We start from the raw sequence: 26,709 nt of genomic DNA, 5'->3' as shown, positions 1-26,709 counted from the left end.
GCCCGGCGCTGTGCGCGTGCGCTCGCCTGCGCTGTGGTGGGAGCTGGAGCGGAGGTAGAAGCTGAGGCTCCAGGGGACCCGACGACACTTGCTGGCTGCGTGACCTCGGTCACACCAGGGCCATTTTGCTGACAAGACAACAGAGGCCGGGCGCGGTGGCTCACGCCTGTAATCCCAGCACTTTGGGAAGCCGAGGTGGGCGGATCACAAGCTCAGGAGTTCGAGACCAGCCTGACTAACATGGTGAAACCCCGTCTTTACTAAAAATACAAAAATTAGTTGGGCATGGTGGCACGGGCCTGTAATCCCAGCTACTCGGGAGGCTGAGGCAGAAGAATCGCTTGAACCTGGGAGGTGGAGGTTGCGGTGAGCCGAGATCCCGCCACTGCACTCCAGCCTGGGTGACAGAGTGAGACTCCGTCTCAAAAAAAATAAAATAAAAATAAAATAAAATAAAAAAAAAGACAACAGAGGTTCAGAGCCTGGTTTTCTGACGCTTCTTACCGTCTTAGGAGCACAATGGTTTAACTTCTCCCAAAGCTCAAAGGCTCAATGCTTCAAGCAGCTGGACAACTCTGGGATTTTGTAGGAGGTCACATCTGAGGCTTTAGTAGGAGTTATCTTTGCCCAGGGGAGCGAAGATGCAGGGAGGATGTTACAGATAGAAGGATGCCATGTGCAAAGCTGCAGAGGTCATGGCAGGGCCCGGATGTGCAAGCCCCTCCCTAAGAACTAACGCTAGGAGCTTATGATGCCGGGCAACAGACAAGACTTGAGGGAGAGAAAATCCGGATCAAAAAAGAGCTAGATGTTTTTCTAGAGAGTTTGACTATTCTGTATTCTGAAAGCAATGGAAGGCCATGGAAGCATTTTGAGCAGGGTGAGACGTGAACTAGTGTGGGTTTTAGAATCCCTCTGGCTGCTACCAGGTGGAAGTGGATTGAACGAGGTTGAAGGCAGCAAACGAGGAGGTTGCTGTGGTTCTTGTCTAGTTCCAGGCAGCCTTAGTGAACAGAGGCAGGGCTAAATCGCAACCCTCTTAGCCAGGCACTTTGTGCAGTGAACAAGCATCTCTGCCTGGGACCCAGGGTAGGGAGACAGGAGTGATGGAGAGAACTGGAAATACAAGATGTTTAGGAGGTGGAATCTTTTTTTTTTTTTTTTTTGAGACAGAGTCACTCTGTCACCCAGGCTGGAGTGCAGTGGTGCAACCTCAACTCACTGCAACCTCCACCTCCCAAGTTCAAGCGATTCTCGGCCTTAGCCTCCCGAGTAGCTGGGATTAGAGATGCACGGCATTGTGCCCGGTTAATTTTTGTATTTTTAGTAGAGATGGGATTTCACCATTGTTAGCTAGGCTGGTCTCCAACTCCTGACAAGTGGATCCGCCTGCCTTGGCCTCCCAAAGTGCTAGGATTACAGGCGTGAGCCACCACGCCCGGCCAGGAAGTGGGGTCTATAGGTGTTGGTGATTGAGGACAGCAAAAGAGGCATGCAGGATGACACCAGGATCCTGGCTTAGCTAGGTGGATGATAGCTGAGATAGGAGCGCACAGGAAGACCGGCAATTTAAGGGGGAAGAAGATGAGTTTGTTTCTGGCTGTGCTGAATTTGGGCCGAGGGGACATATCCAGGAAGCTGTTGGATATCCATGTATGGGACTCGAGGGCGTGTTTGGACTGAAGCTGTAGATTGCCTTGGGAGTGGTTGTATAATCCAGAGTGAGTGCAGGGAGATGAGAAGGTCTAAGCCTGGGACCTGGGAAACCCCAACAGTTAAGAGACACCAACAAAGGATGTGAAGGATGCACCTTGGATGCTAGGAGCTGCTGACAGGAAAGCTGAAGAGACTCTGCATGGGCTTGTGTTATCTATTGCTGCATAAAAAATTATCCTGGGATGGCCAGGCATGGTGGCTCACACCTGTAATCCCAGCACTTTGGGAGGCTGAGGCAGGTGGATCACCTGAGGTCAGGAGTTCAAGACCAGCCTGACCAACATGGAGAAACCCTGTCTCTATTAAAAATCCAAAATTAGCCAGGCGTGGTGGCGCATGCCTGTAATCCCAGCTACTCAGGAGGCTGAGGCAGGAGAATCACTTGAACACTGGAGGTGGAGGTTGCGGTGAGCCGAAATTGTGCCATTGCACTCCAGCCTGGGCAAAAAGAGCGAGACTCTATCTCAAAAAAAAAAAAATTATCCTGGGATTTAGCACCTTGAAGCAATTAGCACCCACTACCTCGGTGTCTGTGGATCAGGGATCTGGGCACGATGCCACTGGGTGCCTCTTCTTCAAGGTCTTTCAAGGCTGCAGGCAAGGTATTGGCCAGGGCTGCTGTCTCCTCTGAAGGCTCATCTTCAGGAGGATCCCCTTCCAAGCTTCTTCACATGATAGGATTCAGGTCCTCATAGGCTGTTGGACTGAAGACTTAGTTTCCCACTGGCTCTTGGGTGGGGGCCTCTCTACAGAGCAGCTTACAACCTGGCAGCTGGTTTCTTTCAGAGCAAGCGAACAAGAGAGAGAGGCTATACAAGACAGATGCCATGTCTTGGAAGTGATATTCCATTACTTTTGCCATATTCTCTTAGCGAGAAGTGAGTCCTGAGGTCCGGCCCACACTGAAGGAGAGGAGATCCTAGCAGGGCTGGGGATTATCAGGAGCCTTCCCAAAGGCCACTGAAGAGAGCAGTCAAGATGGTGGATGGGGTCAGCTGGCTGCCCAGAGGTCATCTGATAAGGACTAGGAGCTGTTAGTGGCCCTGGCGATAGCAGATCTGGGCTGGCCGGTGTGTCTGGAGTCAGACACCACATTGAAGTGTGTTGACAGGTAGGATGCAGGGAAGTGAGAAGGGTGAATGTGAGTTACTAGTTGGAGGCTGGAGTGCTTTTATGTCACCCAAAGATGTATGGGTCAGAGAGGCATTCCCAGGTGTGGAATGGACTGTGAGAGCTGGGACAGGCACTGGAGTGGGATATGGCTTTTTCTCAGATGAGAGGTTCTTGGACATGTTTAAACACTGGTTGGGGGCAGGGTAGGAGAGACAGAAAGGTGGGTGGGGTGAGTAGGCAGCCTCTATTATGGCCCTGATGGCCCTTGCCTTCTGGTATTCACACCCTTGTGTGATCTCCTCCCAACAGCATAGGACAGATGTGGTTGGATGTTACTTTGGAGATTCAGTTACAAAAAGACTGCAGCTTTGCTCACTCTGAGAGAAGGCAGCATCCATGTCTTGAGGACACTCAGGCAGCCTGGGACAGGCTTGGGGAGTGAGGAGCTGGGACCCCAGCCAACAGTCATGCTGGACTTGCTCCAGGACACATCACCTTGGGATTTGCTCTTCCCAGGTCAGTAGGCATCCAGTGCTGGGGCAGCTGCTTCAGGACATCGCTGAGGACAAGTCTCCTCCCCACTCTGGTTCCACCGTCTGTAGCCTGTGGCTTTCATCCTCAAGGGCTCCACGCGACCGCTGCACATCCAGGTACTACATCTGACCCATGTATTGAGCCAGCTCAGCTGTGATCAAGCGCAGCCTTTTTCCTCCGTAAGAACTGCCCATTGGCGTAGTTGTGAACTGAGGCAGAGGAGCTGCTGTGGCAGTGGTAGGTGATGTGGATGTACAACGGATTGCTTACAGTCTCAGTGGATTGCTGCTAGGCCCACCCACCTGAATTTACATATTAGAGGGCCTGACAGAACCCAGTTCATGAGGGGCAGCTCTGGCCTCATGGTCACTTGATGTCCCCTAGTCATCTCTACCAGGGTCCAGTAGCCTGGCAGAGCTGCTTTGTAAATGGTGTCTAGTTCTCTACTATAGATGACCTGGTCTTGCTCCAGAACCCTAGGGGGTCTACTTTGTGGTTTTTCCCACAGAGCTTGCCATAAGCTTCACACAGCATGTCTTCCCACCATGTATGCCTCTAGTATCATGGGGTCTGTGGGTCCCATAGCCTGAGGGACAGCCTTTGATGTCATGTGACCCAGAGATATGTGGGTCAGAGCAGCACTCCCAGGTGTGGAATCTGCTACCTCCAGAACCCAAAGAGGCCTCTAAGCATTGTGCTTGCTCTTCTGTGATGGAGTGTGCAGGGGGATGTTCTGGTGTGCCCCACACCACCAGACCCCTACAAACCTCACTGATGTGGCAAGCCCCTAATTCTTCATAGGGTTTAATCTTCTGCCTGCTGGAGCACATATGTCTCATCAAGTTTTCCATGTACTTGTCACCTCCTGCTCATCCATCCTGATTAGCACATTGTCATTGACACCATGAACCAGTGCAGTGTTCTGCAAGACGTTCAGATGGCCCAGTCCCCTTCAGACTGTGATGACAAAGGATGGGAAAGGTATCATTGGCCTGGGGCAAGACCATATTTGTGTATTGTTGGCCGTTCCTATGAGTGCAAATGGTCCCTGATAGGGATGAAAAAGTGTGGTGATCAGATGGAAGGCTATACCCTGAGAAGCGGGGGCCGTGCAGATCTGTCTGTGCTAGCAATGCACCTGCACGGCACCTGTGGTCAGGGCTACCACTTGGCTGAATCTGCAATAGTCCATTGCCACTCTGTTTATTTTTATAAGGTCAGACTGATGAATTAAATAGGTACATGGTGGGGGATACCCTCCACACATCTTTGGTCTTCAAGGGTGGCACCAGTCTCCGCCATTTTCTCTGGTGTGTGATGTTGTTTATGTGCTTGCTCTCTTGGCCGGGGTGGGTGGTGGTGATAGTGGGGTCTCAGAGGCTTTCACTTGACTTTTACTACCATCACTCTCACCCCATAGACCAAGGAACCAGTGCAGGCATTTTGTTTACTACACAGGATGTCTATCCCAGTGATATATTGAGCTTGATCTTGATGGTCCTATGACAGTTGCACCCACTTTGCTTCTCACGCCTAAGCACTACCATCTGGCATCTGTTATCTGGGGATTCCTGTCATCCCCATGGCTATCAGGGAGCCCAGTTCTGTAGCAGCATCTCCTACTGTCAGCCGTGGCCACCCCTGAGCCTGCTGTAGGGTGATGAAGAACCTGAGAGTCAGATCTGTTTATTAAGCTACTATTCATTTAATGTTGCAGATGCCATGCTCTGTCCTGTGTGTAGTGGATACTGCAGTGAATTAGCCACTGCCTCAGCTCTCAGAGGGAGATACCTTTGGTTATTTCACAAATACAACAAAATCCCACAGAAACCTAGATATGGGGTTCAAAACTCAAGAGAAGAAAATGCAGAATTCTCCAAGTCTCAAAAGGCAGAAAAATAAAAATAGAGGGTTTAAGATTCTTCCTGGGGCCTGAAAGCTTAAGGAGATGAATAACTCCTCCCTTCTCAGGCCCAGTTCCAAGGTGCAAGGCTACTTGTGCCAGCAAGATAGCAGAAGCAGGACAGGAGCTGGCCGGAAGACACCTACCGTGGTGGGAAGACATGTACCCGTGAAGATCGAGAAAGAGTCCATCCGGGTACAACGTAGCAGTTACGTCAGACTAGGACACTTCCTGTTTACAGGAGACTATAAAACCTTTGCCCCGTCCTCACTTGGGGCTGATGCCATTTTAGGCCTCAGCCCACCTGCACCCAGGCGCTCATTAAAACAGCATGTTGCTCCACACCGCCTCGTGTTGTGTGTCGGCGCGCTCTCAGAGTTCGAACCGATACAAGAACCTTACAGAGGGTAGTTATTAGGCCTGGTCACACATGTCCCATGACTTCTACTTCCTGGCACATGGTAGGGTGGCAGTTTCCTGCCCTCTGGAGGCTAGAAGCGGTGGCCAATTGAATGTGAGTGAGAGTGATGTGTATAACTTTCTGGGAGGAACTTGAGGAGCCACTGGATTCCCCACGGCTCATTGTGGCTGTGGTCATTCATGATTACGCAGGCCGGCATTGCCCAGCCTCTCTGACGAATATAGAAGCCTAAACTTAGGTATGCACATTTGGGTGTGGTCCAGGCTGGGAAAGTCCCAGAGGATCACAAGGTGGTTTCTTCCCCAATCTCCCTGTGTTTTTAGGACAGGAGCAAGGAGAAGAATGGGACCCAATCTCATTCCAGCCCAGCGGTGCTGTCGCAAGGTGTGAGTCTTGGGGTGCCTGTAATAACTGGGTGCCTACAATCTGCATGAGGCTCTGAGTCAGCCTCAGGATGCTGCAGGGGACATCCTGCAGCTTGGCTCTCTTGGCTCCATCCTCATGACGCTGGAATTCTATAATAGGGTGGGGAGACTGGACGGGGAGGCAGGTAAATGAAAACAATCAGGTGAGAATTAAGATGCTCGGAAGGAAATGAGACTGGACAGCCGCTCCAGCGAGGGTGTCCACAAAACCCTCTAGAGGACATGATGTGGCAAGGAGCCAGCTCTGCGGGGGAACAGGTGTAGAGCCAGGAGCAGGAACAACCTTGGAACAGCCGAGGGACAGAAACAGAGACCCGCATGGCTTGAGTATGGTGAATGCAGCATCGATGCCAGGGGATAAGACAGGCGCAATCAGGGAGGGCTTTCCAGAGGAACAGGCGTGAAGAACTGTGGAAGTTAGAGTTGGGGAGAGGCGTCCTGGCTGTGTCGCTTCCTCATTGCGCGGCTTTGGTCAAGTTATTTGACCTCTCCAAGCCTCAGGTGGCCCTGTAAAAGGTGACTGACTGCCTAGCAGGGTTGCTAAGAGGAGTGCCCGAGGCCTGGCGGCGCGGCGTGGAGCAGGGCGCTGGGAGGCGGCGGCCCTGCGGCGTGGCGCGGCTGGAGCGCGTGGCGCCGGGGAGGGTCCCCGACACGCCTTCTCCCAAGCTGACCCCAGGTCACCCCTGCAGGGCGCCCGAAGCGCCCGCACGCGAGGGGGCGGTCCCCGGAGGCTCCGCTCCGACGGTCCGGCCGCGGCCCAGGCCGGGAGGTGGAGCGCGGCTGCCGCCAGCTGGTCCACTGACAACTGCTGCCAGCTGGAAGGCGCGTAGGGCGAGAGGTGGCGCGTCCTCAGCTTTCCAGTCTTCGATTCCGCCCGCTTTCCGAGTGAGAAACGCAGGCCTCTCTCTTCCGTGAAGCAGCGTCTTGTCTCCGCTGTGCTGTCTCTTTAAGAGGTCAGCGGGCTGCTCCGCCTCTTGGGAATTTAATTGGTCTCTCCCACTTTTTTTTTCCCCCCCCCCCCCCCCCCAGTGATGACTTATTCCTATAGGCTGCTGGAGGTTAGAGGGCGGGCCTGAGTGATAACGGGGACTCTGGGACTCTGGGACTTGTGGGACTGTGGCCGTTTTCGCAATTTGGGCTGGACGAAAAAGACGGTCTTGCTTTCCCGGTCGCCGCTGTCGGGAAGGGCTGCAGGGTGTCCGCGAGACCCGCGGCCCGGCGAGCTGACCCCGCCTCGCCTTTCCTGCCTAGCCCTCATTCCACGGAGCCGGTCGCGCCCGGTCCTTGCGCGACGCTCCCCGGCCCCGGCCGCCTGGTCTGGCGCTGGAGGCCGGAGTCCTGCGGCCTGTGCTGGGTCCGCGCACACCCAGTGGCGGCGGATGGGCGGCCGGGGCGGCCGGGGCGGCCGGTCCTGAGCACGGCCCGGGCTGTCAGGTAAGGAGGGGCCTTCTCCCCGTCTCCTGCCGCAGCTAGAGGGGGAGCCCCGTCCCTCGCCCCGGCGGGAAGTCCAGCCGCCGTCCCCCTCCTTGCTCCGCGAGCGGCCCATTTCCGCTCGGGCGCAGCTCGGACGGCCAAGGCGGCGTTTGGGAGGGAAGGCCCTGGATGTGGGAACCCACGGGAGGGGTGCCGGGCAGTCGGGAGTCGCTCGGGGCGCGGGGGCACGTGAGGCCCGGGAGGGAGCCGCACGTAGCGGCGTCGGGCTCGGCCCCGGCTGGAGGCAGTGCGGGTGGAGATCCGGACCTCGGCGACCCGGTCCGGCGCGGGGTGGCGGCACGGGCTCCAGCCCCACGGTGGCTGCCCGCAGCGGCCGAGGTGCTCCTGAGCCAAGCCTGCCGCCGGTTCGGGGCTTTGCTGCCCCGTGAGGGGGCCATGTCGAAGCCTCCGCTCCCTCTGGACTCGGGGAATGCAGGTGGGGGCTGGCTTTGCCCTCTTCTCTGCAGTGAGGAGGGGCCGCAGGGTCGTCCAGTCCCCAGCGGGGCTTGGCGGTGCTGGAGATGCAGTTGTTCCCGTCATAACAACCTGTTGAGGGCTTGTGTCGTGCTAGGCCGTGTTCTAGGGGACCGAGTCCTGGGCACTCCCGGGATAGAGAGTAGTAAATACCCAGACGCGGCTCGGGCGCTGGAGACAGCTGAGAAGGGAAGGCTTCTCAGAGGAGGTGTCAGGAGAGAGCTGGGGGAGAGCCAGCCCAAAGGCCCTGAGGAACGGACCAGCTCAGCAGGTGGAAGGCAAGCAGGGAGGGCAAGGTGCAGGTCAGATTGGGCCCAGGCCTCCCCATCTTACTGGGGTCTCCGGCTTAGGACAGGGACCACACGCCTGCCAGCCCCAAGGCTGAAGGACAACAGGGGAGAGCAAAGTAACTTGGCCTCTGCCCTATGGAGCCTTCCCCACCTTGTCACCCCTGGGCTCCACCCCTTCTCACCACCCTTAGGCCCTAGGGTTTGTAAGCTCAACAACCCGTCGGTGTGGGAAGCACTGAGGGCCCCTCTCCCCAGGGTTTCCTATCCGGTAGCCGTGGGTGGGGTTTGGTCAATCCTGTTGCACAGATGAGAGAGCAGGGAAAGCTGAGTCCCAGAGAGGAGAGAGAAGGCCTTATCCAGTCGTTCTCAGCGGGTCCTGCATTGCGTGACCATGACATGAGCCTAGCCAGCATCCTGTCCCTCAACTGGGTGGGAGGGAGGGAGGCAGAGGCCCCTGGAATGTTGTGAGGCTGGGAGACTCCTCCCAGGTGGAAGAAACAGTCTGTCCCAGTTTCCCTGTTCCTGGGAGGCCTGGGGTTGCCCAGGGTGCTCTGCACCGCAGGAATTCCACCTCTGAGAATCACCCCTGGGCTCCACCCCTTCTCACCACCCCTTCTCACCACCCTTAGGCCCCTATCGTGAGCTGACCAACCCCTCCCACTTCCTTGTCAGTGCTTGGGAGCATCAGTCTAAGAGAACTAAGTAGAGAAGGCTGAGGACTGACCCCTTCTCTGCCTCTCCTCTCCTCTGTATAAGGGGACAGTAATTGTCCTCTCTCCCTTAGAAGGCGATGCCATTGTTAAGTGTGTCACCACGTGTAAAGCACTGAGCACCATGTCTGCACATAGGAAGTGTGCATCCTATTAACTAAAAGTCAGTGCGGGCCAGGCGCAGTGGCTCATGCCTGTAATCGTAGCACTTTGGGAGGCTGAAGTGGGTGGATCATCTGAGGTCAGGAGTTTGAGACCAGCTTGGCCAACATGGTGAAACCCCATTTCTACTAAAAATATAAAAATTAGCTGGGTGTGGTGGTGCACACCTGTAATCCCAGCTACTCAGGAGGCTGAGGCGGGAGAATCGCTTGAATCCAGGAGGCGGAGGTTGCAGTGACCCGAGATCGCACCATTGCACTCCAGCCTAGGTGACAAAGCGAGACTCTGTCTCAAAAAAAAAAAAAAAAAGTCAGTGCTTCAGTTATTTCCTAAGCTTTGATATGTAATGGCAATCCTGGTATGGCCAGCAGCCCCATAACTCCAGTGTGGTTGCTGGATCAAGTAGCAGCAGCAGGGGCACCACCTGGGAGCCTGTGGGAAACACAGACTGTCAGCCCTACACCTGCCCTTGGGAGCAGCATCTGCATGTTAACAACACCAGGGTATTTCCCACATCAGGTCTGAGAAGATAGCTCTAGAACAAGCCTGGTGCTCTTGACCCACAGGTGGAGAAGCCGAGGCCTGGAGAGGGGCACCTGGCAAGTTGTTGACTGGGGGCCTGGGCTCTGGAGACAGACAGCCTGGATTGCTGGCCTGGCAAGTGGCTGCCCCTCTGAGCTCCACGTGCACAATGCGGATAACATAAGTACCTCCCTCCCAGGGTTGGAGGCCAGGGCTCAGAGGTTAGGCACAGAGGTTGCTACGTTGTTGGCAGGGGAGTGGGGGCAGGCAGAGCAGCTGACACCTCCTCTGTCTTTCCTCAGACCCCACAGCAATGGGGGCTTCACAAGAGGTCCATGGACCTGGGAACCAATTCCTTTCCCTCCTTGCCCTTCAGTCTCTTCTCTGGTAATCCCAGCAACTTGGGAGGCTGAGGTGGGAGAATTGCTTGAACCCGGGAGGTGGAGGTTGCAGTGAGCCGAGATCGCGCCACTGCACTCCAGCCTGGACGACAGAGCAAGACTCTGTCTCAAAAAAAAAAAAAAAAAAGAAAAGCAGCAACCACCTTTGTACATGTGTCACTTTTGTAGATGTTTACCTCCCTGGTTTTGTTTGATCCTTACGGCACCCTTATTAGGCAGATGTTGTCCCCATGATACTTGGAGGGGGAGTGACTCACCCCAGGTCACACAGCAAGCACGTGGCAGAACCAGCAGTGCAGCCCCGTCTTGTTGACTCCAAAATCTGTGTTAGCTGGAGGTTTTTCAGTGGTGAATTAGAGAAGTCAGACTCAAACTGGCCTAGGCAGAAAAGGGGATTTGTTGGGTTTTATAACTGAAAAGTCCAAGCGGGTAGGACTGGCTTTGGGTGTGGCTGAATCCAGGGGCTCCAGTGAACTCATCAAGATCTGTCTCCATCCGTGTCTCAGCTCTCCACTCCTCCGCGTCGGCTTTACTCTGAGGCGGGTACCTGAGCGTGAGGTCAAGGTGGTACAGCCCTGACTTACTGAGCTCAGCAGAGAGTGTTTCCTCAATTGTCAATGAGAATCTGCCCTGAGACTTTTGCTCTAATAATTTATTCTAATAATAATTTAGATCAAAAGCCTCAGGGCAGATTTTCATTGGCCAGGGTGATGGAACATCCTGACTAGCCAGACTTAGATCACAGGTGCATTCCCTGGGTTGTGAAGGGTTAGTCACGCATCCCTAAACTTCCAGAGAGTCTAGAGTCTGGGAGCTGAGTTTCCACCTCAGGAAAACAGTGCTCTTACCAACTGGCAGGAGCCTGGATGCTGGGCAGGCAAAACCAGAAACCCACCCCGCCCTCCATACCCTGGACTCTGCCTGACTCCCCCACTCTCCTACTCCCTGCCCCTGTTCCTCCCCACTGGCCTCTGTGCCTCAAGGGGCCTCTCAGCTTGCTGGTGACTGCTGGGTGCCTGGCCTGCACCCTGGCCCTGCCCGTCTTGGGGCTGCGTGACATTCCGTTCTGGGTCAGAGTTGGTGCTGGGCTGCTAGGACCAGGCGTTTGCTCTGCCTGGCTTGGCTTTATAATAGGGGTGGGGATAGCTGGTCATGGTGGCCCACACCTGTAATCTCAGCACTTTGGGAGGCTCAGGCAGGTGGATCACTTGAGGTCCAGAGTTCTAGACCAGCCTGGCCAACATGGCAAAACCCTGTCTCTACTAAAAATATAAAAATTAGCCAGGTGTGGTGGTGCACAGTTGTGATCCTAGCTACTTGGGAGGCTGAGATGGGAAGACTGCTTGAACCCAGAAGGCTGAACTTGGGAAGCAGAGGTTGCAGTGAGCTGAGATTGCACCACTGCACTCTAGCCTGGGTGACAGAGTGAGACTTTGTCTGAAAAATATATAAATAAATAAATAATGGGGTGGGGAGGAGAGGGCTGTAGAATCTCCCTCCTTCATCAGGTCACTGATACTCTCAACTCAAAGTTACAAGTTATTATCTCATGCCACCAGAAGTCATGCAGGAGGCGCACTGCACACCTGCTTCCAGCTGTAAGCTCCTGCATGCTCAGCGTGGTGGCCTAGTCCTCCAGGGGTGCAGAAGACAGTTCTGGACACCCCACACAGGCGCAGATCCCCCCATGAGGCATCACATGCCTTTGCCTCAACCAACTGCTGGCCAGGAGCAGAAGGGCCACCCTTCTTGACTTCGACCAGAGCCACTCTGCAGGGCATGCTAGCTGTAGGGGAAGACAGTTACTCATTTGGCGGACTGTCCTATGCATTGCAGACATTTGGCAGCCCTGGACCCTGCACACAAAAAAATCCACAGTCCTCCATCCCCTAGCAGTTGCCATGTCAAACTAGAGCAGTGCTCCACACCGGCTCCACCCCAGAGACCACTGGCTGAAATTAATGGAGACTCAACTTCTGGTGCTGGGGAGGGGCCCCTGCTTGAACACTAGGTTTTATGGAGGGATTCTGAACAAAATAGTAGCTTGTTAGTGAGGAAGAAGGGGACAGTGTCTGGTGGTCAGTGTTGGCCTCAGTTGCAAAACATCCAGTGACTCAGGCCAGAAACTGTACCATCAGCCGTCTTTGGCCTCTTCTCTCATTCCCTGTGTTTGATCTGTCAGTGGGTCTTGTTGGCCAAGCCTCCCAAAGGTCTCCCAAGTCCCTCTGTTCCACCTGCACTGCTGCCACTAGTGCAAGCCTCTGTCCTCTCATGCATGGACTGTTGCAGGAGCTCCTCATGGCCTCCCTGTCTCTGCTCCTCCTCCACTTCAGTCCCTTTTCACTGGCATCCTGTCCCCATGGAAACCAGACCTCTCACTCCTTGTAACACCCTTCTGGTTGCACTTAGAGTGAAGTTGAGTTGCATGTGGGACCTGGCCCTGCCAACCTTTCTGGTATCAGCTACCCTGGCCTGTTTTTTGCCCTTGGGACAGGCCAAACCTGTTTCTACCTCTGGACTTGTGCATCTGGATCTTAGGTGATTCTCCCTGGAATGTTCTTTATCTCGATCTTTCCAAGGCTGGCTCCTGCTTATTTATTGAGATCTCGGCTCAAAATGTCACCTTGTTTGACTACCCAGTCCAAGCAGTACCTTTATATTCATTGGGATTTGGGCTAGCTGTTGAAACAAAGGCTAGGATAATAAAACAGATTATTTTTATCTATGCAGGCAGCCTCTGTGCAAGCTGTCCAGTACATGCACGGAGGCCTCATTGTGCTGGGGACCCAGACACCTTCTTTCTCATTGCTCTGTTACCCTCGTACAGGGTTTCTGCCTCGTGGTCTGAGGAGGCTGCTCTTGCTCCCACTGTCGTATCTATATTCCAGCCACCGGGAAGGGAGGAGGGCATGATCTGAAATTAGCAGACCTCACTCTGCTCATGTCATATGTTTATAACAAAAAAAAAGTTCTTTTTAAAGACAAGTCAGGGTTTTTATCTTTGTTGGGCCTCTGTTTTAGAGTTTACGTCTTCACACCATGGGATTAGATCAAATGACAGGCTGAAGGACTGTCAGCCTGTCTCAGCTCGTGTCCAGTTGGATAAAACTCAGCCACATGGCCACACCCAGTTGCAGGGAAGCTGGGAAAGGTCCCCATTGTGCTGGGAAGCGATGTGTAAGCTAAACTCCATTGGTTCCATCACTAAAGGGAAGGGTAGACGTTGGGGGAACCCAGCAGTCTCTACTGTGTTTCTTGTCATTCTGCTCCACCTCTCTGTTTTCTTCACTTAGCATTTATCTCTAGATGTTTGCTTTTTTTTTTTTTTTTTTTTTTTTAGACAGGGTCTCACTCTGTGGCCCAGCCTGGAGTGCAGTGGTGTGATCATAGTTTGCTGCTGCCTGCTGCCTGGATCTCCTGGGCTCAAGTGATCCTTCCACCTCGGCCCCACCGAGTAGCTAAGACTACAGGTATGCACCACCATACCTGGCTAGTTTTTTAAACTTTTTGTAGAAATAGCGTCTTGCTGTGTTGCTCAGGCTGGTCTCAAACTCCTGGGCTCAAGTGATCCTCCCACCTCGGCCTCCCAAAGTGTTGGGATTACAGGCGTAAGCCACTGTGCCCTGTCAAGTTTGCTTTTTTTTTTTTTTCCAAGTTTGCTTTTTAAATAGGGTTTTCATGCTTGTTGTTGGCTTCACCTCGCTGTGAGGGCAGGGCCTTGTCTGCTCTGTTCCGTGCCACGTCCAACCACCTAGACTTGTGCCTGGCACCCAGTAGGTGCTAGTTAAGGTCTGCTGAGCAAATGAAAGCATGTGTGGGCTGGGCATGGTGGCTCACACCTGTAATCCCAGCACTTTGGGAGGCCGAGGTGGGCGGATCACGAGGTCAGGAGATCGAGACCATCCTGGCCAACGTGATGAAACCCCGTCTCTACTAAAATACAAAAAATTAGCCGGGTATGGTGGCACGTGCCTGTAGCCCCAGCTACTCGGGAGGCTGAGGCAGGGGAATCGCTTGAACCTGGGAGGCAGAAGTTGAAATGAGCCGAGATCACGCCACTGCACTCTAGCCTGGCGACAGAGCAAGACAATGTCTCAAAAAAAAAAAAAAAGCATGTGTGAATGAAGGGTGGGCTTCTTTGCCCCCCTCCCAACAGTAGAGAAGGAGCCATCTTCTTTCTTAGGATCTACTATGTGTCAGGCATTTGTTCTCTTTAATATTCCCCATCACTTGAAGATTGCAGCTATGGCCTCATTTTATTATTTTTAATTAATTAATTTATTCTTTTTTGAGGCAAGGTCCCACTCTGTCACCCAGGCTGGAGTGCAGTGGCATGATCATAGCTCACTGCAGCCTCGAACTCCTGGGCTCAAGCCATACTCCCACCTCAGCCTTCCTATTAGCTGGGACTACAGGTATGCACCACTATACCTGGCTAAGTTTTGTGTTTGTTTGTTTCTTTTTTTTTTTTCTGAGATGGAGTTTCACTCTTGTTGCCCAGGCTGGAGAGCAATGGTGTGATCTCAGCTCACCGCAACCTCTGCCTCCTGGGTTCAAGTGATTCTCCTGCCTCAGCCTCCTGAGTAGCTGGGATTACAGGCATGCACCACCATGCCTGGCTAATTTTTTTTTTTTTTTTTTTTTGAGACGGAGTCTTGCTGTGTTGCCCAAGCTGGAGAGCAATGGTGCGATCTCAGCTAGACGTAACCTATGCCTCCCGGGTTCAAGGGATTCTCCTGCCTCAGCCTCTCAGGTAGCTGGGATTACAGGCATGTGCCACCATGCCCGGCTAATTTTTTTGTATTTTTAGTAGAGACAGGGTTTTTCCATGTTGGTCAGGGTGGTCTCGAACTCCTGACCTCAGGTGATCCACCCGCCTTGGCCTCCCAAAGTGCTGGGATTACAGGCGTGAGCCACCGTGCCTGGCCCTAATTTTGTATTTTTTTTTTTTTTAGTAGAGGCGGGGTTTCTCCATGTTGGTCAGTCTGGCCTCAAACTCCCAACCTCAGGTGATCCACCTACCTCAGCCTCCCAAAGTGCAGGGATTACAGGTGTGAGCCACCGTGCCCAGCCTTTTTTTTTTTTTTTTTTTTGAGACAGAGTCTTGCCCTGTTGTCCAGGCTGGAGTGCAGTGGCACGATCTCAGCTCACTGCAACCTCCACCTCCCGGGTTCAAGCCATTCTCCTGCCTCAGCCTTCCAAGTAGCTGGCATTACAGCTGGACGCCACCATGCCTGGCTAATTTTTGTATTTTTTAGTAGAGATGGGGTTTTGGCATGTTGGTCAGGCTTGTCTTGAACTCCTGACCGCAAGTGATTCGCCTGCCTTGGCCTCCCAAAGTGCTAGGATTACTGGCATGAGCCTCCGTGCCCGGCCAATTTTTGTATTTTTTGTAGAGATGAGGTCTTGCTATGTTGCCCAGGCTGGTCTGGAACTCCTGAGCTCAAGCAGTCCTCCCTCCTCAGCCTCCCAAAGTGTTGGGATTGCAAGTGTGAGTCACTACACCCTGCTGTCCTTACTGTTTAGATGGGGACTTGATCCCAGAGCCAGTGAGTGGCCCACTGGGGCAACCTGAGCCCCAGCCCATGGCCCACCCCCTTCAGAGTCTTCCCTCCCTTTCATCCAGAGGTGTTCTGGTGTTTAAGGGCTTGGACCAGCAATGGAAATATTCCTAAGTCCCCCCACCCCTGTCTTGGGCTGCTATTGTTCAGGGATAGCTTTGGCGACAACACAAGCAGGGCTCCTGTTGCATTTCTGCAGACCTTGCTGACAGGCATGCAGCTCACTGGGCGGCTCCTTGCTGAAGGGGAGGCCTGGGCCTTTGATGTGTTGTCGGGACACATCTTTTATCTTTTTCTTTTTTTTTTTTTTGAGATGGAGTCTCGCTCTGTCGCCCAGGCTGGAGCACAGTGGCACCATCTCGGCTCACTGCAAGCTCTGCCACCTGGGTTCAAGCAATTCTTCTGCCTCAGCCTCCTGAGTAGCTGGGACTATAGGCACATGCCACCATGCCCAGCTAATTTTTTTTTTTTTGTATTTTAGTAGAGATGGGGTTTCACCATGTTGTCTAGGCTGGTCCCGAACTCCTGAGCTCAGGCAATCTGCCCGCCTCGGCCTCCCAAAGTGCTAGGATTACAGGCATGAGCCACTGCGCCCAGCCACATCTTTTTTACTTTTTAAAATTTACTGAAGTACACCTATGACTTAGGAGTCATCGGTGTGTGGCTTGATGAATTACCACACAGTGAACACACCTGTGTACCCACCACCTGGATCTGACACCCAGACGCTGGCAGGGCTCCCCCAATTACCATGCGCTTCATCTCCCCAAAGGCGCCCTGTCTGCATTTCTCCACGGATCATACGCCTGTTGGCCCTTGTTCCTGGCTTCACGCTATATCACTTCTGAGAGTCATTCGTGTTGCCTGTAGCAGTGGGTTGTTCTTTTTATGCTGTGCAAGTGTCAACCGTAGGAACCTGCCACCATTTATGCCCATGCTCTGGGGCTGCTCCCCGCCTGGGGCTGTCATCCACAGCCTTTACAAGCATTCCTGGTGAAGCAGAGTCACAGGCATCTGGCCCAATCTGTTCAAATCATTCTAAATGTTGGCATCTGTTACGTTCTGGTGCCCCAGGCCACACCTGGATCACCCCGAACTCCCTGCCGAAGTACCTGTTGCTGCCTCCTGAGAGTCCTCTAGCTTAGGAGTCTTGGTTTTCCGACCAGACCCTCAGTCCCCCAACCCCAGAGTGGTTCCCAGGACCCCAGACCACCAGCTCTCCTGTCTTCCAGGCTAGACTCGACCTCTCATGCTCAGAGTGTCATGTGGACCTCTGGCCTATGGACCCACCCTGTCCCTGGCTTCACCCTGCAGCGTGGCCATTGCAGACACACTTGCCTTGCCCCTCCGTGGTACAGCCTCTTCCCCCATGCCCATCTCCAGTTGGAGACCTCCTGTGCATCTTCTAGGCATGGCTCAGTGTCCCCTCCATCTTTGTCTGTGGTGGCAGAGGGAGACAAGGGCCGGAGGGTGCAACTGAGGAGGGCATGGTGCTCAGCTCTGGCCCTCAGCAGTGCTGTGGCCTCACACAAGTCAGTGGCCTCTGAGTTCTGCATGGTGTGGCAGGTCAGAACCATGGCTGACCGCTACCAAGAACTCCTCACGTGTGTGCCTTGTTTGAGGCACTCGGCATCACCACAGCCTCACTTGTTACACCCATTCCATGGTGGGGGGACACAGGCACGGAGAGGACAGGAAGGAAGGGGCAGGGCTGGGCTGTGAACCCAGAGCCTATGCTCTTCCCCACGCTGCTCTCATGGGCCCTCAGGACTGAAAGGAGCCAAGTGGCTGTGCCTTGCACATGGAGATGCTTAGCTGAGGGGGTGGCTTTGTTAGACTATTTGCAGGTCGTGAGATAGAGCCTGAGATGGGGGACTGGGCCCCTGCCTGGGGGATTGGGTCGTGACCTGTGTGGAGCCCCACACTGAGCTGCAGTGGGGTGGGGAGGGTGGTTTACAGGGGTGCTCTGTGCAGCCCCTCTGATTTTCCCCTGGGAGTCCCAGGTCCAGGGGAAGGAGGACAGTGGCCCAGGCCACACAGCTCACTGGGCGGCTCTCACTCCCCCAGGGCTGGCTGCTGGCGGGATGGACACCCTGGAGGAGGTGACTTGGGCCAATGGGAGCACAGTGCTACCCCCACCCCTGGCACCAAACATCAGTGTGCCTCATCGCTGCCTGCTGCTGCTCTACGAAGACATTGGCACCTCCAGGTGAGGCAGTCACAACGCTGGGCAGGCTCGCTGAGTGTCAGTGGCTTTTCCTGGTGTAGGGGGGTGGTGAGGGTGGGGCAGATTGTGTCTTGGAGAGGGGGTGCATACGTGGCCTCGCCAGTGAGCCAGCTCCTGTGCCCATCCGCCAGGGTCCGGTACTGGGACCTCTTGCTGCTCATCCCCAATGTGCTCTTCCTCATCTTCCTGCTCTGGAAGCTTCCATCTGCTCGGGCGAAGATCCGCATCACCTCCAGCCCCATTTTTATCACCTTCTACATCCTGGTGAGTTCACTGCAGTTGACAGAAAAGCCAACTCCAACTGGGTTAAACAAAAAGGGAATTAACTGCTTCTATAATGAAAATAAGCTTCAGGTATGGCTGGATCCAGGCAGTTAAATGATATCGTTAGGATCTGTTTCTGCATCTCTGATCTCTTTGGGACTTATCTCAGATGAGTTCCCCTCATATGGTGTCAAAGATGGCCAGGAGCAACTTTGAGCTAACATCCTGCCTCTACAACTCAGGCAAACAGTGCCTGTTTGCTGATAGTGCCAGTGTAGACCTGGGATTTCCTCTGACTGGCCCACCTAGGATCCCATCCTCATCCCTGAGCCAAGCACTGTGGCTAGCAAGGAAAGGGGCACTGTGAAGCTGGGAGGGCAGCATCAGCTCAGCTGGACCATATGGACTGAGGGAGCCCACAACAGAATTGGGGAGCTGGTACTAGAGGGGAGGGGAATGGATGCTGGGTGGGGAAAATGCCCACTGCATCCTCCATCCATTCGTCCCCCATCTGTCCATTCTGTGAAACCTCTTTGGAGAAGACATCTTACTTGCTGGGAGAGCCTGCATTGTCACCACTTGGTGGTCCTGGCACATGTTGCCTGGGGAGAGGTGTCAGGGCTGTGGTTGAGAAGGCAGCTCCAAATGTGGGCTCTCCTGGTATAGGCTCCAGGTGTGGGCTGTCCCAGTATCGGTGCCAGGTGTGGGCTTCAGGTGTGGGCTGTCCAGGTGTGGGCTTCGGGTGCGGGCTGTCCTGGTGTGGGCTTCAGGTGTGGGCTGTCCTGGTGTGGGCTTCCGGTGCGGGCTTTCCTGGTGTGGGCTTCGGGTGCGGGCTGTCCTGGTGTGGGCTTCGGGTGTGGGCTGTCCAGCTGCCTTCCTTCAGGGCGCCCTTCCCCTGCCTGCAGGGCCTGCCTGACTGGAGTCCTCCCTTCTCTGTGGCCCTTAGATACCACCACATGAGAGCTGAGTGGCTCCCTGGTCCCCTCCTTGTGGTCTAGCCCAGAACTTCCCAGTCAGAGGAGTGGGCTGTGGGCAGGCAGAGAGACAGACAAGGGGCTGGGGAAGCCTGGAGGTTGTAGTGGCCTGATGTCCCTCACACCTACAAGATGGTGGTAGACAGGACTGGGAACTGAGGCCTGCTTTCTTTGCTTCTCTCCCACTGCTTCTCTCACCATTTATTCATTTGTGTATTTATTCAACAGATATTAAACACCTACTGTATGCTAGGCAGATGTCCTTTTGTGGCGTAAGGGGGAGTGCAGGCAGGGAGAAAGAGCCAGGGCTAAATGTCCAGGAACATATAACAGGGCCCAGCCCATCAACTTTTGGGGACTTTGTCCTAAAGAGTTCAGGAGGCAGTGTTAAGAGTGGACTCAGGAAGTCCAGCTCTGAACCCCAGCCATGCTGCTGTGTGACCTGGGGCCAGTGGCTTGGTCTCTCTGTGCCCCAGTGCCCTTCTGCGTAACAGATGTTGATCTGCTTTAGCTATGGTGTTCATGTGAGCACCTATGAAGTCGTCTGCATAGCTACAGCCCAGTGGGAGCCTGGCATACAGTAGGCGTGTGGTAGTTTGTTGCTTTTACTGCCTGCCCTGCTGACACAATTTCTCATGGCACAAAAGACAGAGTATATATGGATCTGGGCATGTGTCAGAAAACCCAACTGAGACTCACAGAAGCCAGTTTTTGACTGAGAAACTGGGCAGTTCCTGGGCCTCAGGCACAGCAGGATTTGGGGGCACAGCAGTGCTGCTGGGGCACCATCTCCATCTCCCACTCAGCCTGGGATCTCCCCGATGGCCCTGCTCTCTCGCCATCTGCCCTTGTGGCAGCAGGGTGGTGTCCATGGTGCCAGGCTTGCATGCCGTCCGTCTGCCTTTCCCAGCAGCCCCACCTGACATCCTGGGTCTCTCTCATGAGGCTCCCTTGGGGCCTATGCCCTTCCCTGAACTAGCCCTGAGGCCAGGGGAATGGCACACACCACTGGCCAGTGCTGCGTCCCGGGCCCGTCCCTGAAGCCAGGAACGGTGGACTCAGCCTCACCTGGAACCACCGAAGTGGGGGTGAGAAGGGAGAGGAAGGGGATGGATATACCAGGCCGATAAGCGCCACAGATGCTGAGCAGGCACTTTGTGAAACCTGCTGGGCTGGTGGCTTCCCTAGAGGTCTCTGCACCTCTTCTCGGTGACCTTTTGCCTGGTCCCGCATGCCTCAGAATTAAAACCATGAATATGGTAATAACAGCAAATGTATACTTGGCCCTTCCTGGGTGCCAGGCAGGCTTCTGCTGCATCTGTTAACCCATTTGACCCAACAATCAAACACAGTAGGTTTTGTTTCTGCCCCCATTTTATAGATGAGAAAGCTAAGGTACAGAGCCAGGAAGCAGCAGCGTGCTGCTTGTGATGTGAACCTGGCCCATCTGGCTCCACCATGCGCACTCCTGCTCACCAGCCCAAGGCTGTTGGTGCTAACCAGGAAGCCGGGGCCCCGAGAGGGAGGGCCAGGCTGGAAGTCACCTGCAGTTGAGGGTCTGCAACTCTGTGAGCCTTGCTTCCTGGAGCCTGATCCCCACCTCCCTGTGTCCCACCCTGACTTTGCCCCTTCCTCCTTTCCGACCTCAGGAATCAAAGGCTCCTGTAGATATGGGGGTGGGCTTGCTGCCCCTGCCGACGCAGAGGCTCTTGTTCCCTGACTGCCACACCACTCCCTTGCCCACCAGGTGTTTGTGGTGGCGCTGGTGGGCATTGCCCGGGCCGTGGTATCCATGACGGTGAGCACCTCGAACGCTGCAACTGTTGCTGATAAGGTGCGGCTGGGCCCTCTGAGGGAGGCCAGGGAGGCCTGGCCTGGGGTGGGCTGGGGATGCTGGTCCAGGCTGACGCTGTGCCCACTCTGCGTGCAGATCCTGTGGGAGATCACCCGCTTCTTCCTGCTGGCCATCGAGCTGAGTGTGATCATCCTGGGCCTGGCCTTTGGTGTGTGTACCGCTGGGCTCTTGGGCCCTGGCGACGCTCTCCCCTGCCCCTCCCTCGCTGTGGGCTGACTCTGGCGTGGTCACCTGGGCTGGCTCCTGCCTGCTGACCAGCATGTTTCTTCCAGGCCACCTGGAGAGTAAGTCCAGCATCAAGCGGGTGCTGGCCATCACCACAGTGCTGTCCCTGGCCTACTCTGTCACCCAGGTAAGAGGGTGAGTGTGGGCAGGGGACGCTAGGAGTCAGGGCACCAGGCACCCACTGCTTCTGGGTCTGGGTCAGGTTTCCAGTCTTTATCACCTTCAGAGTTCTCAAAACTTTGCACCTGAGAAATCACATGGGGTGCTTGTTACCGAGGCACATTCTGGGGTCCCCTGGAGATTTGGATCCAGTGGGCCAGGGCGCCAGGATGGGAGGCTCAGGACTTGCCGTTTTAATAAGGAGTTCAGGTAGGGACGGTGCAGGTCCACAGACCCCCCTGAGAAGCATGCATCTAGAGGCCCCTTTCTTAGATTGGGGGCAGGGACTGCACCTTGTCCATCTCTGCCCCCTTCCCCATGTGACTCAGCCCAAGACTGGGCTGGCTCTGGATGCTGCAATCAGTTGGGCAGGACATGGCCAGGGAGCAGGCTGGGGCAGGTGAGTTGAGGGTCAGGCCAAGAGGCTGAACTTGGTGTGGTGGAGAGCTTAGGGGCTTTGCATCAGGGAAAGCCCCTGGGAGAGAGAAGCCTTGAGATCCTCTCCCTTCCTCCCTTCCTGCTTGCCCCTGCAGGGGACCCTGGAGATCCTGTACCCTGATGCCCATCTCTCAGCTGAGGACTTTAATATCTATGGCCATGGGGGCCGCCAGTTCTGGCTGGTCAGCTCCTGCTTCTTCTTCCTGGTGAGGTTCAGGCTGGGGCAGCTGGGGTGGCTGGGGCCTTAGGGCCAGGTAGGGATTGGATTCCTGGGTTTCTGGCTGTGGGTCTGGGCTGGCGCCCCCAGCACCTTCTCAGCCCTGCCTGTCTCTGTAGGTCTACTCTCTGGTGGTCATCCTTCCCAAGACCCCGCTGAAGGAGCGCATCTCCCTGCCTTGTGAGCAGCTGGCCGGCGGCTCTGGGACAGGCGGGGATGGGAGGGAGTCTACCGGGCCACTGTAGAGCTGGTAGCTGGGAGCTGGAGCTGGAGAGCCCTGGGTGAGAGGGAGGCCTAGAGGGGCCCCGGGGGACACACCAGGCTTGAGGGTAGTAGGTGCTGGAGGCAGAGCCTGGCCTGTCCAGGGTGGGACCTCACGACCCACCCTGTCCGGCCCCCAGCTCGGAGGAGCTTCTACGTGTATGCGGGCATCCTGGCACTGCTCAACCTACTGCAGGGGCTGGGGAGTGTGCTGCTGTGCTTCGACATCATCGAGGGGCTCTGGTGCGTGGGGGCCGTAGGGTGTCTACCTCGTGGGGGCATGGGAAGTGGGCGGCAGGGTGTCCACCCGCTGGGGACATGGGGAGGTGTGGAGTCAGCATGGGGCTAGGAGGCCCCGTGCTGACCCGCCTTCTCCGCAGCTGTGTAGATGCCACAACCTTCCTGTACTTCAGCTTCTTCGCTCCGCTCATCTACGTGGCTTTCCTCCGGGGCTTCTTCGGGTGAGTCTGTGACCGCCGGCGCCCCCGCGTGGCTGCCGGCGGAACTGCGCCTTCTTCCAGCATGGGTGTGAGGATTGAAGCTGAGAGGCTGTGTATGCATACAGTGCGCATGCGCACGCACATACATACATGCACTTGGGCACACGCATACACATACACATGCACACAGATAGACGCACACCCACCCACATGTGCATGGACACGTGCACATGCACACACAGATGCACAAGCGTGCACACATGCACATGCACACAAACACGCACATACAGATACACACGGGCATATGCACACAAACATGCACGTGCACACCCACATGCATGCATACACACATGAACACGTGCTCAACATATACATACATGTAGGTATATGCACATATCCACATATACATACATATTGTATGTACAGTACACACAGACATACTCTCCCCACGAGAGAGAGAGTGACTATGCACGGTGTTCTACATTGCTGGTTTTTATTTAATAATATATTAACTCATTCATTCGCAAGCATTCATTGAGCACCTACTGTGTGCCAGACACTGCTAGAGCCAGAAGATGCGAGGCCCACAGTGGATGCAAATCCCTGTCCTCACAAAGCTTGTACCCTGTTGGGGGAAGACTTAAGTGGGGAGCAGGTTTGGGGTGGGAAGTCAGTTGGATTCTCTGGGGGTGAGTACACTGCTGTGCACATGTGCATCTGCAGAAGCGTCTGTGAGATGGGATGCTGAAGACATGGGATTGGGGGTCCCACTCCAGACCTTAATGTGGTCGGAATGTGGGTGTTTTGTCCCCCCTTTCTCACCTGCCAGGTCTTGTGGGGAGGGGATCAGCCTCCCACCTGGGTGAAGCTGGGAGAGGGCCAGACTGGTCCATGGCCCCAGCTTGGATCTTTGCACACAATTTCTCCCCTGAGCCTCAGGCTCCTTTTTGTAAATTGGGTGTAGTGTGTCCCCCTTGGAGAATTGCCCTGAGGGCCGAGGGACGAGGTCAGAGTGGAGTGGGTGGTAACATGAGCAGCAGGGGTCACAGGAGTAGGGGCGGAGGCCACAGCCAATGTCTCCTGAGTGCTTGGGCAGGCACTGTTGAAGGCTCATGATTTATGTCCGTTCTTCCTCCACACGGTGTCCACACACCCATTTCACCATGAGGAAGCAGGCACAGATGCCCCCTGCCTGAGCTCACACAGCCAGGGGGAGGAGGGCTGGGTTCCAAAACAAGTCTAGATGGGCTCTGGAGTCCAGCTCACAGGCCCACTCGGGGTGGGTGTTAGGCGACTGTTGGTCGATTCCTTCCTTATCTGGTGGCCCCATCAGCCTGGAGGGGAAGGCTCTTCCTGAATCACTCAGTGAGGCTTCCATGCCCCTCTTTTCCTTTTATCAGCTCGGAGCCCAAGATCCTCTTCTCCTACAAATGCCAAGTGGACGAGACAGAGGAGCCAGATGTACACCTACCCCAGCCCTACGCTGTGGCCCGGCGGGAGGGCCTGGAGGCTGCAGGGGCTGCTGGGGCCTCAGCTGCCAGCTACTCGAGCACGCAGTTCGACTCTGCCGGCGGGGTGGCCTACCTGGATGACATCGCTTCCATGCCCTGCCACACTGGCAGCATCAACAGCACAGACAGCGAGCGCTGGAAGGCCATCAATGCCTGAGAGCGGCTGCCAGGGCCTGTGGAGGACAGGCCAGAGAGGAGGCCAGCGGGCCCAGAGTCCCCAGGGGAGGAGGACCAGGTCAAGGGACCTTCTGTGGGCAGTAGCCCTGTGTGGCCCTGTTCCCACCATGAGTCTGGAGGCCCCACCTCCCTGGGGCTCCCAATCCCCTTTGCCATCTCTGCTCTCACTGGGGACCCTCCTCCCCTTCCCACCTGTTCTCATACTGCTCAGTGACATGGCCCAGGCTTTCCTTCCAGGGCCATGCTTGGCAAGGTTGGCTGAGGGCACCCTTCTTCTCTGCACCCTTGGCACGAGGGCAGGGCTGGCTCTCCCAATGCCTCCATCTCATCCCCATGGTGCTTTGGCCTCCTCAAAGCATCCACCATGGTGGATGGACTGAAGTGTGTATATTTTCTTGATCTATTTTTTAATAAAAAGGAAAAGGAGCAGAAGGTGCTAATGTGGAGGTTTTGCAGGAATACCAGGGCTGGTTCCTTTCAGGAGCCTGAGGGCTGGGTGAGGGGCTGGGAGGCTCAGGGGGCCTCTGTTTGCTCAACCAAGGAACAGTCCCCAGTGCCCAAGCCCTGGGCTGGCTGCTGGGGAGGTGAAGAGAAACAGGATCCCAGCTGCCGCTGCCCCTGCCCCTGGGCCCATCTGAGTAGGGGGGACAGACATGGAGAGAGAGGAGAACTATGTTTTGTGAGCCAGCCCCTCTCCCTTTGTCAGACACACACTGTTGTCTTGGGCAGCCGGTTCTCTCTGCTCAGCTCCAGTAAAACACAGAATGGACTTACTATTGCCATCTGTAAAATGCGGAGAAGACCCATCCTGCAGGGCTTTTTGTAAGGATTGGAAAACACTAAGCACGAGTGGCTGGCGTACAGTAATGAACGATAAGGATAGCTCTTATTTTTAGCCTCAAGAATAGTGCTTGGCACATAGTAGGCCCTCAGCAGACAGGACTTGGGGACTGATGTTTGTCATAAGGATGGGTGTGGTTGGCTGAAAATGGGAGTAAATCAGAGCAAAGCACTGGGATCATAAGGCATGAGTAGGGGAGAGGGGCCCACTTGTCCCTGCCACTGCCCTTGTACCTGAGTTCGGCTTTGAGCTTTTTGGCAGCCAGAGTGAAAGGGAGTTGCTGCCAGTTATGTAATCCCCAGTGTTGGAGAGGAGGAGCCCATCCAGGACACAGCCAACTGCATGCTTCAGAGCCTGGGGAGGTCTCAGCCCTGGCTGTGGGGACCCTGAGGATCAGGCTGTTGCCCGCCTCCACGATCAGCCTTTTTTTTTTAGGGGGGAATGGGGTGCCGAGGGCACAAGCTCCAACACAGCTCATGTCTGTGGGGCCAATGTGTCAGGCTCCCTGGGAGGGCCTGGAGGGTTGATAGTGGGCAGGGCCAACAGTACGGCCAGTGAGCTGGACTCCTGGGCTGCAGGGGGTACTGCAGGGTGCCCCTGAATGGCATACTTTATCGGGGCCTCTCAGCTCATGTAAAAGCCTGGTAATCAGGGAAGGCAAGCTCACGGCATTCTGAGTGAGCGGGGTAAGGGTTGGGGCCAGCAGGGATTTGACCATCAGATCCACATGCAGTCCAAGATGGCACAGTGTCAGCCGAAGTTTGCTGGCTGCAGTGAATGAGCAGAGAGGCATCAACAGAAGAAAAGAGACCATTTTTATAATTTTTAAGTTTGTTTTTTAAGAATAGGTCATATATGTACATGGCAAGAAAAAAGGTTCATGCAGTACAGGAGGGTATTTGGTGAATGATAAATCTCCCTGTGTGGCACTGAATTCCTCTGTCCCCCTCCTGAAGCACCCAGGGTCTCCATAACCTTCCAGAGCCATCCTGTGTTCACACCAACGGATATGTATATCATCCCTCTTTCTGTAATGCTAATGTCCTGTAGCTCGCTCCAATGGATCTTGGAGATCATTCCATGTCAAGTGGAGGACTGCTTCACCCCTGCAGCTACATATATATGGATATATGGCAATTTATAAACCACTTCCCTTTTGTTTCTGAAAAATTTTGCAACAACAAACAAGGCAACATCAACAATCCTTATAAATTTGCTTTTGGTAACTCATGCAAGTAGAATTGCTGGAGCACACAGTCTTAATTAGTTTTAATTACTCTTATTAGTCTTCTGCAGAGATCAATAGTTGTCCTCCAATATATGTTGTTTTTCTCCATTGGAAGAGAATCCCTGATTTTTCGCTGGATACACAGCTGTCTAGAATAAAGACTGCATTTTCTAGCCTTCCTTGCAGG

General features: G+C 54.8%; 1 protein-coding gene across 6 annotated transcripts; it reads left to right on the top strand.

Moving 5' to 3' along the window:
- Positions 1–17: 17 nt before the first annotated feature.
- Positions 18–24,885, top strand: TPRA1 (transmembrane protein adipocyte associated 1). Of its 6 annotated transcripts, none has more exons than XM_063602914.1 (12): positions 18–195; positions 3,346–3,479; positions 17,773–17,914; positions 18,064–18,196; positions 20,918–21,004; positions 21,101–21,173; positions 21,298–21,377; positions 21,943–22,053; positions 22,184–22,244; positions 22,466–22,568; positions 22,706–22,786; positions 24,166–24,885. In XM_063602914.1, the coding sequence occupies exons 3-12, from the start codon at positions 17,790–17,792 to the stop codon at positions 24,431–24,433; spliced, it is 1,122 nt and encodes a 373-aa protein (XP_063458984.1). In that variant the 5' UTR covers positions 18–195; positions 3,346–3,479; positions 17,773–17,789; the 3' UTR covers positions 24,434–24,885. The 6 variants fall into 6 exon arrangements, with proteins under 6 accessions (XP_063458984.1, XP_063458985.1, XP_063458983.1 ...); XM_063602915.1 differs by having other exon boundaries at positions 18–243; XM_034957297.3 differs by lacking the exons at positions 18–195; positions 3,346–3,479 and adding exons at positions 7,210–7,546; positions 13,485–13,614.
- The last annotated feature ends 1,824 nt before the right edge of the window (positions 24,886–26,709 follow it).

This window comes from Pan paniscus, chromosome 2 (genome assembly GCF_029289425.2).
Source record: "Pan paniscus chromosome 2, NHGRI_mPanPan1-v2.0_pri, whole genome shotgun sequence".
NCBI lineage: Eukaryota > Metazoa > Chordata > Mammalia > Primates > Hominidae > Pan > Pan paniscus.
The sequence above is the reverse complement of the archived record's forward strand: the minus strand, read 5'-3'. Positions and strand labels throughout refer to the sequence as shown.

Excerpts from the sequence above, each read along its gene's own strand:
- TPRA1 (XM_063602914.1), top strand. The coding sequence starts at position 17,790 with ATGGACACCCTGGAGGAGGTGACTTGGGCCAATGGGAGCACAGTGCTA. Across the intron at positions 17,915-18,063 it reads GAAGACATTGGCACCTCCAG|GGTCCGGTACTGGGACCTCT; the intron begins GTGAGGCAGTCA and ends CCCATCCGCCAG. Across the intron at positions 22,787-24,165 it reads TTCCTCCGGGGCTTCTTCGG|CTCGGAGCCCAAGATCCTCT; the intron begins GTGAGTCTGTGA and ends TCCTTTTATCAG.